The sequence below is a fragment of the Hyaena hyaena genome, unplaced genomic scaffold (genome assembly GCF_003009895.1).
Source record: "Hyaena hyaena isolate Hyena2069 unplaced genomic scaffold, ASM300989v1 scaffold_13, whole genome shotgun sequence".
Taxonomy (NCBI): domain Eukaryota; kingdom Metazoa; phylum Chordata; class Mammalia; order Carnivora; family Hyaenidae; genus Hyaena; species Hyaena hyaena.
In genome coordinates, this window is record NW_024080645.1 from 3337318 (window position 1) to 3351503 (window position 14186).

General features: G+C 49.1%; 1 protein-coding gene across 1 annotated transcript in view; it reads left to right on the plus strand.

Annotated features, from left to right (window-relative positions):
- SLC28A1 (solute carrier family 28 member 1) overlaps window positions 1-14186 on the plus strand; it is a 49750-nt gene that overhangs the window by 9367 nt on the left and 26197 nt on the right. The window contains 3 exon segments of the mRNA XM_039216413.1: window positions 7170-7311; window positions 7930-8043; window positions 9180-9257. Coding sequence (XP_039072344.1) covers window positions 7170-7311; window positions 7930-8043; window positions 9180-9257 — 334 coding nt within the window.

A 14186-nucleotide genomic window follows, 5' to 3' on the forward strand; every position in this document is an offset into this window, starting at 1 on the left:
GTGGGGGAGAGGGAGGGAGGCAAACCATGAGAGACTCTTGAATGCTGAGAACAAACTGAGGGCTGATGGGTGTGGGGGGGAGGGGGGAGATGGGCATGGAGGAGGGCACTTATGGGGATGAGCACTGGGTGTTATATGGAAACCAACTTGACAGTAAACTATTTGTAAGAAAAAAAAATAGTTCCTCAAAATACTATACACTCAGTTATCACGTGGGAATTGGTGTTGCCGTCCACAGCCATTCCACTCCCAGCTGTACACCTAGGAGAACTGAAAATATATGTCCATACAAAACTTGTACACAGATGTTCAAAGCAACATTATTTATTTATTTTTATTTTGGAGGAGAGAGAGAGAGAGCACAAGTGGGGAGATGGGCAGAAGGGGAGAGAGAGAAAATCTTAGGCGTGGAGCCTAACCTGGGGCTCAATCCCATGACCCTGGGATCCTGACCTGAGCTGAACTTTGGAGTTGGATGCTCAACCGACTGAGCCACGCAGGTGCCCCATAACGTATTTATAATAGCCAAAAGGTGAAAACAACCCAAATGCCTGTCAATTGATAACTGGTTAAGTCAAATAAATATATCCATATAATGGAATATTATTTGGCCACAGAAAGGAAAGCTATATGCTCCAATAATGATAAAGCTTGAAAACATTATACTAAGTGAAAGATACCACTCACAAAGGACTGTATGATTCCATTTACGTGAAATGTCCAAAGTGGCAAATCTAAACCTTGACTAAGGTTGGAGGAATGGATGGAAAGATTGCGGGGGAGCGGGGGGTGGGGGTGGGGTATTGGCTAGAGGTGCTAGGTTATTCTCTGGGCTTTAAAAAATATTCTAAGATTGATTGTAGTGATGGTCCTACAACTCTGTGAATATATTGAGGACCTTTAAACTGTATAATTAAATGGGCAAGTTATGTGATAGGTGAATTTTGTTTCAATTTTAAAAATGCATGCATTTGATGTTGGTTTCCAGTCAAGAGGGAGTAACAGAGACCAGGTTTATCTTTCCATTGAAACATCTAAAAATGTGGGACACATATATGAACCAATAGCTCTTAAGAAATTGAACATCAGGCACCAGAAGACCGTGATCCTGGAGAAACAGGGAACAAAGGAGATGAGCCCTCTGATCGCCCCACCTTACTGCACGGAGAGAGTTTCCAGGCAGCCGTGCAAGGACAGGGAACCAAGGTGGGCCAGCAGGCTTCCTGGATTGAGGATACAGAGTTGGGAATCCAGGGAAGTCAAGGTGGTGAGAGTCCATAATGCAGAATACCAGAGAAGACCATGGCACAGAGAGAAAACGTCAGAAATCTACAGTGGGTCTTCCGTGAGAATTCCGTTGAGCTCTGATCAGTGAACGCATATGAGGGAACTATCCAAGGTCTAGGAAAGACTCCTCCACAAAGATTAGGGTGATGGTGCCTGGAAATCACACAGGGCCAGAAAGACTGTTTATTCTCAACAGTCAGAGTGGAAACTTCATAATTTCACAGGGTCTTGTCTAGAGTACTAAAGATCTTGGGACAGTAGTACAGAACAATTAACCACAGAATGAACCCTGCTCAGGATCTCCCTAACAAATCTTAAAGACAAAACTTGAAAGAGTCAAACACAGTATCAGTTAACCATGGCACAACTTTAAGTGGAAACATGTCAATGAAGTCTCCAGAGGAGAAGGGGAGAACCCAAAAAATGCTTGAAGAAATCATGTCCCAAAAGTTCCCAGTTTGATAAAAATTATAAACCCTGAGATCCAAGAAGCTCCACAAACCCACAGGGCAAGAAACAAGAAGAAAACCACCCTGTGGCACATCATAACCAAATTGCTTAAAACTGGTGATAAAAGAGGAAATTCTAAAAATGGCTAGAGAAGAAAATGTGCAGAGGAACAGATACGAATGACAGCAGATTCCTTCTCAAAAACAATACAAATGAAAAAACAATGGAACAGGCAAAAATGTGTCAATCTAGAATTAGTTACCAGTGAAACATCCTCCAAAAAATGAGAAATGGGAATTTTTTTTTTTTTACATATGTAAAAGCTGAAGGAAATTTTCAGATATGAAAAGCAGACCTGCACTACAGGAAATGTTAAAGGAAATTCTTCAAAAAGAAGAACTAATCTTTCCTTCAAAAAGAAGGAAAACAATATCAGGGAAATCTATATCTATATATAAATATGAAGAACATTGAAACGGCAACTACATGGGTAAATATAATGACTGTCTTTATTAAATATCTTTCAAAGGTAATCACATTATAAAGCAAGAATAAGAATAATGTATTGTGGAATGTATGTGATGTGTAGAAGTAAATGACAATTGCACAGGGGCTAGGAGGGAAGAAGTGAAATTCTTTCGCTGTATGCATGGTTTTTATACTGCACATGAAGTAGTATCATATGACTTAAAGGTAGATGGTGATAAGTTACAGATGTATACTATAAATGCTAAAGCAACCACTAAAATAACATGACAAGGAGTTATAGATAACAACAACAAAAAAAGAGTGAGAGAGACAAGAGAGTCATTTTAAAATAGTAAGTCTGAAAGAAGGGAGAAAAATAGGAAAGGGGGACAAAGAACAGATGGCACAAATAGAAAATAAATAGCAAGATGAAACCCTCCTCCCCAAAACAATAATCACATTGAATGTACAGGCCAGTATCCGTCATGAATAACAATGTAAAAAATTAACAAAATTTTAGAAAACCAAGTGCAACAGTATATAAAAGGAATAATACATGAACGAATGGAGTTTACCCGGGTTCCAAAGCTGGTTTAACACTAAGAAATTGTCACAGGTCACATTAATAGATTAAAAAGAAAAGAAACATATGATCATGCCAGTAGAGTCAGAGAAAGCATTTGACATAATTCAGGATCCATTCCTGATGAGAATTCTGAGCAAAGTAGGATTAACAAAATAACAAAAGTCTATAGCTGACATCATACTTAACTGTGAAAGACTGATTTTCCACTGAGATCAAGAATATAAGAATGCCCCTTTTTGACACTTTTATTCAACATTGTACTGGAGGGTATAGCTTGTGTGATAAGGTAAGAGAAAGAAAGGAAAGACTTGCAGATTGAAAAAGAAGAAGTAAAGCTGTCTTTGTTCACAGACAATATAATTGCCTACACAGAAAATCCTATGGAATCTACCAAAACTAATAGAACTAACAGATGAGTTTAGCAAGGTTGCAGGATACAAGATCAACATGCCAAAAAAAAAAAATCATATTTTGATATGCTAACAATCAACAATATCGAATTAAAATTATAAATGCCATTTAGAATAGCAAGAAACATAAAACACTTAAGATAAAACATGAAAAAGATGTGCAAACTCGTCCATTGAAGCCTACAAAGCACTGCCGAGGGAAACTAAAGAAAACTTAAAGAATGGGGCAACATACCAGGTTCATGGATCAAAAGACTCAGTATTGTCAGTATATCAATTCTCCTCAAATCAATCTATAGATTCTTATCACTATCCCAATCAAAATTATAGCAGGCTTTTGGGGTAGAAATTGAGAAGATGATTCCAAAATTCTTATAGAAATGCAAGAACCTAGAATAGCCAAAACAACTGTAAAAAAGATGAACAAGTTTGATGAATTTATACCGTCTGACTTTAAGGCTTACTGTAAAGCTACAGTAATTAAGACAATATGGTATCGGCATCAAAACAGACAAAGAGAAACCAAATAGGAATAGAATAGGAAGTCCAGAAATAGATCCACGTATATATATGGCCAATTGACTTGTGCAAAGGGTGCTAAGGCAATTCAAAGGAGACACAATTACCTCAAATTATGAATATAAAACATTGGTATATTCACAGGCAGAGGGAGGAAGAGGAGAAGCAAAATAATAATAATCTGTGCCACACAGCGCATGGGACATTAACTGAAAGTGGGAAATAATAAACATAAATTGAAAACCTAAAGCTATAAAACTAATTTAAGGAAACGTAGGAGAAAATCTTTGTGACCTTGAGTTAAGTAAGTTTCTTAGCTACAAAACCAAAATCACAATCCCTGAATTTCATCAGAATTAAGAACTTAAGACATGCTTAAGAAAAAGACAAGGATGACTCAGAAAAGTTTTGCAAATCACACATCTGACCAAGGACTTGTATCCAGAATGTATCAAGCACTCTCAAAGCTCGACAACAAGAAAGACGACCCAACTTAAGAATGGGCTCAAGATGTGAGCAGACATTTCTTTCAGGAAGATATGTAAGTGGTGAAGAAGCACATGGAAAGATGTTCAGCATCATTAGTTATTAGGGAAACGCAAATCAAAACCACAAAGAGATACTGCTCTACGTCTTATTGGAATGACTAGAATTCAGAAGATTGATGTTATGAAGTGTTGGCAAAGGAGGAAACGGAACTCCTACCTACTGCTGGCGGGGGGGGGGGGGGTTAAAATTGTGCAATTACTTTGGAAAACAGTTTGGCAATCTCCTAAAAAGTTAGACCTACCATATGATTCACATATTCCACTTACCAAAGCATTACCCAAGTACTATCAACCCGAAGAGAATGAAAGCATAAATCCGTACAAAGACCTGCATGTGACTGTTTGAACGGTCATAGCAGCTTTGTTTGTCATAGCCAAATGCTGGAAAGAACCTAAATGCCCATCAGCACGTGAGCGGATAAGCCAAGCATGGAACCTTCACACAGTAGAAGACTGCTCAGCGCTAAAAAGAGACCAGTTACCGATACGTGCAAAAACATGGAAGAATCTCAAAATAGTTATGTCGAGTGAGAGCTGTCAGATAAAAAAGGCTATGCACTATATGATCCCGTTTATATAAAATCCTAGAAAATGCAGACTAATCTAGTGACAGAACAGATCAGTCGTTGCCTGGGGACAAGGAGGGAGGCCAGGAATTACAGAGGGACATGAAGAATGTTTTGGGTGTGATGGATGGGATATGTCCACTGTCTTAACTGTGCTGATGGTCTCAAGGTACGTACGCACATCAAGACTTATCCAGGTCTAGAAAAAAAATAAGGAAAAATAATTAAAATTAAACATTAATTTAGGTTAAAGTTTATATGGTATAACAAATTTAGAAACAAGACAACTTTTAAAGATCCATTAAATGAGGAAATGGCATTTCAAATATCAAATATCTACAGAGAAGCTTCTAGAATTCTTAAAGACTTATCAAACTGTTCGCTTTCAACATCTATTTATTACATGTCAGTGGTACCTCTATAAAGACGTTAAAAAACAAATGACAACAGAAACCCAGCCCAAACCTGCACTTTTTTTTTTATTTTTCTATTTTTATTTTTTTTTTAATGTTTTATTTATATCTAGGAGAGAGAGAGAGAGAGAGAGACAGCGTGAGCAGGGGAGAGTCAGAGAGAGAGGGAGCCACAGACTGAAACAGGCTCCAGGCTCAGAGCTGGCAGTCAGCACAGAGCCCAACACGGGGCTCGAACCCACAAACCGCAAGATCATGACCGAAGCGAAAGTCGGACGCTTAACCGACTAAGCCACCCAGGCGCCCCTGCACTTTTTTTTTTTAATTTAGCTTAATTTATTTTATTTTCAGTAGTCTCCACACCCAGTGTAGGGCTTGAACTCACGACCCTGAGACTATGAGTTGCATGTTGTACTGAAGGAGCCAGCCAGGTGCCCCTGCACTTAAGGTTTTATAAAGTTTTATAAAGAGAAATAGTAAGGCAAGTGGCAGAGGTGGGCAGGGGCTCTGCAGTGGATGGGGAGTGTTAGCTGCTTAGAAACAGGGGCAGAAGTGAGCAGCGAACTCTGGGCTTGGCCTGCATGATCTCTGGTCCTGGGTCCACCTCCCTGTCATGCACGGAGCTAGTTAAGAGAATAGACTTGCTGCCCGGGTGCCTGGGTTAAAGTCTCAGATCTGCTGCTTGTTCAATGAGTGGCCGTGGGTAGTTCATTTAACCCTGCAGTGCCTCAGTTTCTTTATCTGTGCAACGGGGGCAGTGATGGTATGTCTCCCAGCCCTGCGTGTAGCTCCTGGCACATAATAGGTACTCAGTGAACATTAGTTGTTATTTTTTTTTTTTTAATATTTTTATTTATTTTTAGGAGAGCTAGGGAGAGAGAGACAGCGTGAGCAGGGGAGGGTCAGAGAGAGAGGGAGACACAGACTCCGAAACAGGCTCCAGGCTCTGAGCTGGCAGTCAGCACAGAGCCCGACGCGGGGCTCGAACCCACAAACCGCGAGATCATGACCTAAGCGAAAGTCGGACGCTTAACCGACTAAGCCACCCAGGCGCCCCACATTAGTTGTTATTTAGTACCAAGTGAGTCGATGACCGGGTCGGGGGTGGACCTTGAGCACCCAATGCCCAGACCTCCTGGGTGAGCCAAGTCCAGCCCCAGGGAGGGAAGCATGGCTGTAAGTGTTGCTTCCAGGAGCACATGGGTGGCTCAGTCGGTTAAGCGTCTGACTTCGGCTCAGGTCATGATCTCATAGTTTGTGGGTTCGAGCCCCGCGTCGGGCTCTGTGCTGACATCTCAGAGCCTGGAGCCTGCTTTGGATTCTGTGTCTCCCTCTCTCTCTGCCCCTCCCCCGCTTGCACTCTGTCTCTCTCTTTCTCTCTCAAAAATGAATGAACATTACAAAAAAAAAAAAAAAAAAAAAANCTCTCTCTTTCTCTCTCAAAAATGAATGAACATTACAAAAAAAAAAAAAAAAAAGCAGCTCTCAGGCCTTGGTCCCAGGAGCTCGGCCCCCCTGCCCACACTGACATTATTGCTTCTGGGGAGCAGAGCGCATGGCCCCACCTGCTGAGCCCTGGGCCCCACAGGCCCCGCCTCACCCTGGCAAGGTCAGAGGCTGGGCTGGGCTTTGCTGCATGTGTGAGAGTTCCTGCCCTTGAAGGAGCCACAGGGCGGGCACCGTGCTAAGCTCAGCACACACATTCTCGTCCTTAGTCCTCACGGCAATCCGCAGAAATGCAGGGCTTTGGCTTCATTTTCCCAGTGAGGACGCTAGACCCAGAGAGGCTAGGTGGTCTGTGTGAGGTCACACAGCTCTCTCCTCCCACCAGCCCTGAGCGCCCTTTCCCTGGGGCCCTGGGTGCCCTTGTGTAGGGGTGGGGGAGACGCTGAGCAGGATGGCTGTCTGCCTCTCCCCTGCAGGGCTCTGGCCCTCGCTGCTCTCCTGGGCCTGGTTTCGTGGCTGGTTCTGGACACTTCCCAGCAGCCGGAGCAACTAGTGTCCTTTGCAGGGATCTGCGTGTTCATCTGCCTCCTCTTCGCCTGCTCAAAGCACCACCGCGCAGTAAGTGCTCAGTCGTCAGGCCCGGAGCGTGCCACGGCCCCTTCTCTCCCTGCGTCCTGCAGCCAGGACCCCCCCTGCTTCAGGGTGTGGCTAACATCTCCCCCTCCCCCCACCCAGGCATCCCGGGGTTCCTCATGCACCTGAGTTTCAAGGTCACTGCTGAGGAGTCCTTAAATGCTAGAGGCGGCAGCAGCCCTCTGCTGGGGGTGTGGGCGTCGAGGGAGAGGGGGCTCAGGGCAGCCGGCAGCCCAGCCCGGGGAGGAGAGGTGGGGGAAGGTCCAGGCAGACAGAGGCTGCGCTGAGGCCGGAATCGGAGGCCACAGCTCCAGCTCTGTCCGCCCAGTGATGGGATGCTCAAGGCTGCTTGAGTCTTGTCTGGGTCCTTAGACCCCGCCCCAGGCCCATTACTGCCAAGAGCGTGGACTAGTCTGACTGCAGGGTGGATGTGACCTTCGGCAACAGGCCCTGGGCTGTGGCTGGATCCAGTCCCATCCTACAGACAAGGCCAGGACTCCCCTAACCCCTCCACGGCACCGAGCTCTCTGCCTTTCCTCCACACCGTTCCCTGCGGAGCCCAGAGGGAGCTGAGCTCACCGGGACCTTTCTCTCTGGTGCCAGGTGTCCTGGAGGGCTGTGTCCTGGGGCCTCGGACTACAGTTTGCGCTTGGACTCTTCGTCATCAGAACAGAGCCAGGATTTGTCGCATTCAGGTGGATGGGCCACAAGGTCCAGGTGCATATATGGGGCCCGCTGCCCAGGGCTGCCGGGGAATGGAGGAGAGGCCACTGTGCTGGGGGAAGGGGACAGTCGGCAGTAAGGAGGGGACCGGGATCAGGATGATGGGTGTGCCCTGGGCCCCAGACCACATGAACAGCAGGGGCTGGGCGGTGCGGCCCCTCCTCCCCTCGGCAGGACCACCCGCAGACAGCTGTCTTCCAGAGGCTGGGCTGATGGGGAAGAAAAGAGTCTCAGCAAAGGAAGGTTCTTGGGTACTGAGGGCACGAGGCGTGTGGCCCTCAGCCGTGATGAGTGATATGGAACTTACAACAGTTAAAAGCGCTAAAAAAAACCCCAAAAACTACAACTGATTTATTTTGCCATATGTGCGTGTTTAAAAATAATGTTTAGTTGTTTGAAGTTGTGTTTTTCAATTCCGTTCTTTGTTGTAGTAAATACACAAAGCTAATCATTTTCACCTATTTTTTTAATGTTTATTTATTTTTGAAAGAGAGAGCATGAGCAGGGACGAGCAGAGAGAGAGGGAGACAGAGGTTCTGAAGCAGCTCCCGGCTCTGAGCTGTCAGCACAGAGCCCGACATGGGGCTCAAACTCACAGACTAGGACATCATGACCTGAGCTGAAGTTGGAAGCTTAACTGACTTTGCCATCCAGGCACCCTAATGTTTCTTTCTGAGAGAGAGACAGACAGAGCGTGAGCAGGGGAGGGACAGAGAAGGGGAGACACAGAATCCAAAGGAGCTCCAGGATCTGAGCTGTCAGTACAGAGCCCGATGTGCGGTTTGAACCCACGAACCGCGAGATCATGACCTGACCAAAGTCAGACACTTAACGGACTGAGCCACCCAGGTGCCCCTTAGAGTGTATGGAAAGGGTGTCTCTTGGGGAGAATGTGCTCAGGGGAACGAGCCCCCGTGAACGTGCTTGCACCCAGCGCACTGCCGGGTGGTGCCCAGCAAGGCCCCGGAGGCCCGGTGTCCCTCCCCGCACTGCACCGAGCTGCTGGATGGCCCGTGGCTGGGGACACCCCTCTGGCTCACACCTGGCCTGGCTTTCTGGCTGCTGTTCGTGCCCCCTCCCCTCCTGGCCTCACTCCAGGTTTTTGCTTTGTTTCCTTTTTTTGCTTCCAGACCTTCCTGAGCTACACGGATGTGGGCTCCAGCTTCGTGTTTGGGGAGGCGATGGTCAAGGGCGTCTTTGCCTTTCAGGTCAGCTCAACTCCTGGGCCGCGAGGGTTTCGCAGCGGCCGCTGGGCGGGGGGCCACGTCTGGGCAGGCTGTGTGGGCCAGGTCCGGGCGGAGGGGAGGGCTGTGCGCAGGCTCACAAAACTCCGGGCCCGGGGTGCCTAGAGGGGCCCCCGCGGGTGCTCACCTGCCTGCATGCCGTCAGCGCGTTCTGTAAAATTTGCAAAGTGGGAGATTCCTGTATTCTTTTCCTTATCCCCAAGTGATAGAATTGCTGTGAGACGGAAGAGAGGGGCGGGGCGTGGGGGTGGCACCCGGTCTCACCTCAGCCCCTGACATGCTGCAGGGACCCCGAGGCCTGTGAGGGACACTTACCAGGAACCCTTAAGCCCAAACGACCCTCTCAGGCTGCTTCTACATCAAGGCGCTCAAGGGCCACCGCTGCAGGAAGCCTTGGCATCCAGCTGCGCGCGGTGACTCCCTTCCCTGGACTTTTCTGGACCTACGGCACCCCCCCCTTCCCTCCCTCCTGCAAGTGGTTTATTGCGAGCCGGCTGCAACCGCAAAGTATCGTGGAGGAAACTGACAGAGAGGCTCAAAGGCCTTACTGTGTGCGGTAGAGCCGCGGCCCTGATGTTAGACGGCGCGGCCGGGGCAGGGTTTGCTGTGGGGTGGCCACGTCACCATTCTGACTTTGGAAGTGTGGTTGTCTCTCATCTGTCTCTGATTGCCCCCCCCCCCGAGCACCCACATGCCTCCTTCAGGGGTCCCCTCTGCCAGCCTCACACCCAAGCTGTGCAAAGACCCTGAAGCCCTCTCCAGGCTTCAGCTCCTTCCCATGCCATGGGCGGGGGCGGGGGGGGACTCCCTGCTGCTGTTGCCACGGCTCTGCCACGGGAACAGGTGCCGCTTCCCCCTCCACCCCACCCCTCCACTGGGCCACCGGCACCACGGGGCTGCTGTGCAGGCTGCACGTGGAGCTTAGGGAGGTTTCTGCCTTCCATTACTCTGGCCGTTGTTTCCAGGGCCTTCCCACCCTGCGGGGGCTACAGGGGCCCCCGGAGGCTTCCAGCCTGAGCCACGGGCGTGGCCGTGCACTTCTGGGCTGACGCTGAGCCAGGCTGTGGGTCTAGTCCTCTGCAGCTCCTCTGCGCCACCACCAGCTCGTGGCGAGGGCCCTCTGGGTGTCGCAGTGTCTGTCTGTGCCTGCAACTCTCGGGGACATGCCCACTTTTTCCAAGTGGTTCGAATAACGTCAGTTCTAGGAGGAAGGAGTGAGGGGACCGGGTTCCCGTCGTCTCGGGAGCCTTGTGTTCCCTGGGACCAACTTGTCCGGCACGTTCCTCTGAGAGCGGTTATGTAGGGGAGGGTGGGCAGCCCCTGCCGGCCACTCCAGAGGCCCCCTGACACCAGCCCTCTAGGGCTCCCTCCCCATTCATGTTTCCAAGCAGGGACCACCCTAGGTTTCAGGGAGGAGCAGTGACGACTGGCTCCGGCGTGAGGTCTTGCGTTCACCAAAGAGACAGCAGCCAGCATCTTCTCACCCATCAAAGACAAATGTACCGCACTCTGCAGTCCCACCTCCCCTGGCGGCCAGGTTCAAGTACAGTTAGCACAAACCAAAGTATCCACTTAGGAAGGGTTGTTTAAACTCAGAACCCGAGGAGGCAGTGTTTGATGTGGAATCACAGGACACGCAGATAGGGAGAAGGAGCCCGTGGGATGAGCACTGAGGGGGAGGGGAGGAAGCGCGGGGTGTCTCGTCTACAGAGCGAAGGCATGGGGGCTATTTAAGGCAAAGCACCGTCCGGGGCACCAAGGCTAGTGTTGTGGGGCTGTAGCTTGAGGGGCCCTAAATGCCAGGAGGAGGCACCTGGGTTTTGTCCCCAGGGAACGGGAGCTAGCAAAGGTTTTTGAGCAGGCAGGGAGTTTTTGGAGATATGGCGTGGTTGTCACATCAATAGTGGGTAGGAAGGGGGGCGCCTGGGTGGCTCAGTTGGTTAAGCATCTGACTTCGGCTCTGGTCATGATCTCATGGTTCGTGGGTTCAAGCCCCGCCTCGGACTCTGTGCTGACAGCTCAGAGCCTGGAGCCTGTTTCGGATTCTGTGCCTCCTCTCACTGCCCCTCCCTCGCTCATGTTCTGTCTCTCTGTCTCAAAAGTAAATATATATTTTTAATGGTGGGTAGAAAGGGTTGTAACCAGGAGGCTTGGAATAGAGGACCTGAGATGGCTGCCTCATACCTATGGGATGACCTGGGGCCACCAGCCTGTCACAGGTCAGGAGAGAGGTCACTGTGGGGAACGGAGGCTGAGGGGACTTGCAGGAAGCACCTCACATCCCTCCGCACGTTGTAGCTGTGTTTGCATTTAGGTATGTGAAGCAAGGCCCTGGGTCTTACTCAGCCTGTGTCCCTGAACTGACCCTGAGTCCCACAAAACCCGGCCCGGCGCCTGGACGCGGCTCTCTCCCGGACGAACGGCTGTCCTTCTGTGCCCGCTGGGAAGTTCGGGCCCCCTCCCTGGCTGGGCCCCCGTTCCCATGGCTGTGTGGTCCTGAGCAGCTCTCTCTGGGGCCCGAGACCAGGGCTGAACTCTTCTTTCTCCAAACCTCCCCAGCAGAGCCCGGAGCTTCCCAACCAGAGGGAAGCCAAGAGCTACACACAAGCTTTGCAGCCAGCTCCAGGGCCACCGGAAACCATTTCGTTTCCCTCCAGACCCAAGGTCTTGGTGGAACAGAGAAGAAAAGCACAGGAAGAAGGAAATCATAATAACAGCTACGAGGAGCCACTAGGAGCAAGCATGTGTACCAGGCCCTCACATGCACATTCAAATGCTCACACTCGTGCACATTCACACAAACGCTCATGCACACACGCACACTCACACGCTTACATACACGCACGCGCGTGCACACGCACCACACTCACATGCACATTCAAATGCTCACACGCACACTCACACTCACATGCACACACACACTCACATGCATATACATCCTCACATGCACCCTCACACGCACACACATACACAAGTGCTCGTGCACACTCATGTGCACACACACATGCACACACATGCTCACACATACATGAGCACAGTACTTCCTCAGCTTGGGACTGGTCCTCAGGGTGGCTTGCTGGTGCTGAGTCGAGTGAAAGACGCAGGAGCCTTCTTTGCCTCCTTTCCCTGGATCATGTGGACCTAGTCCAAGGCCTTTGGCTCATGCCGGGCCCAGGGAAGTCTTCTCTGAGCTCACTCAGATTTTCAGAATCCAAGCTGCTTCCTGCTGGGCCACGGTCCAGCCCATCCCTTGTCCAGGAAGTCGAGCCTCTGCCTGGGGCTTCTCAGGCCCTCCCCGTCCCCGGCCTGGAGTCCAACACCGTCCACGTGGCAGCCACCTCTTGGCTGCGTCGTCCTGATTAGTCATTCCACCTTGGCTCCATCTCCCTTCTGGTAACTTCCCTCCTACACAGCCACCTCCCCCGAGGCTCCTGCATCCTTCCTGGGTCTGGCTGACCCCGTAGCTTGTGTTTACTGCTCCCGCCTCTGGGACGTGCACCCTCATACTGTGCCCGGGAGTGCTGCTCGGGTGTTCTCCCTGAGGAACATGGAGGGGAAAGACGATGCTTCCCTCCCCCAAGGGTTTTGGGGTGTCTGCCTGATGCAGCCTTGGCCACCCCCAACGGTCGACAGTGCCAACTTTGGCCCAAAAAAATCAATTAAGAAAAGGACGGGGGCGCCTGGGTGGCTTAGTCAGTTAAACATCCAAGTTCGGCTCAGGTCGTGATCTTCCGGTTCGTGGGTTCGAGCCCTGCATTGGGCTCTGTGCTGACAGTCAGAGCCTGGGGTCTGCTTTGAATTCTGTGTGTCTCTCTCTGCCCCTCCCCTGTTCATGCTCCATCTCTCCTTTTCTCTCAAAAGTAAATAAACATTAACAATTTTTTTTAAAAAGACAAGGATGGAGAAGTGCCATTGGATTTAGTAATTAAGGGGTCCCTTGTGAGCTCAGTGAGCACAATCAGCAGGGGAGGGAGCGGGAAGTAAGTGAGTAAGTGAAGCTGGGGCTGGAAGGAGGGAGAAGGAAGGAGGTGGGACGAGCAGACCAGGAGAGATCTTAGGAGAATCTGGAGTCTGCACAGGTCTCTGAAGGAGACTGTGACGGCCTTTTGGCCATGGCCATGAAGGGGTAGAGTTGTGAAGTCCTTCTGGGCAAGGGACCAAGGGAGCAGGAAATCAGGAGTCATGTCCATTTTTTTTTTTAAGTTTATTTATTTATTTTGAGAGAAAGAGAGAATTCCAAGCAGGCTCTGCACTGACAGTGCAGAGCCCGAGACAGGGCTGAATCCCAAGAAATGTGAGATCGTGACCGGAGCCGAAATCAAGAGTCAGATGCTTAACTGACTGTGCCACCCAGGTGTCCCAGGAGGCATGTCCACTTTATGTGGCCTCGGAGTAAGTCCCCTCTGCGTTTCTGTCACGGCGGTGGGTGGGGTGGGCATCTTTACCATACTGTTTGGATTACTCTAGCTTTGTACTATAGTTTGAAATAAGGGAGCATGTGATCTCCAGCTTTGTTCTTTCTCAGGACTGCTTTGGCTATTCTGGGTCTTTTGTGGTTCTACATAAATTTTAGGATTATTTGTTCTAGTTCTGTGAAAAATGCCACTGGCATTTTGATGGACATTGCATTGGATTTGTAGATTGCTTTGGGTAGTACGGACATTTTAACAATATCATTTCTTCCGATCCATGTGCATGGAATATCTTTCCATTTATTTGTGTCATCTTTAGTTTCTTTCACCAATGTCTTAAAATTTCACAATACAGGTGACCATGACCTCCGTGGTTAAATTTATTCCTAGGTATTTTATTCTTTTTGATGTCATTGTAACGGGGGTTTTTAAAAATTTCTCTTTCTGATAGCTCATTATTCGTATATAGAAACACAACTGA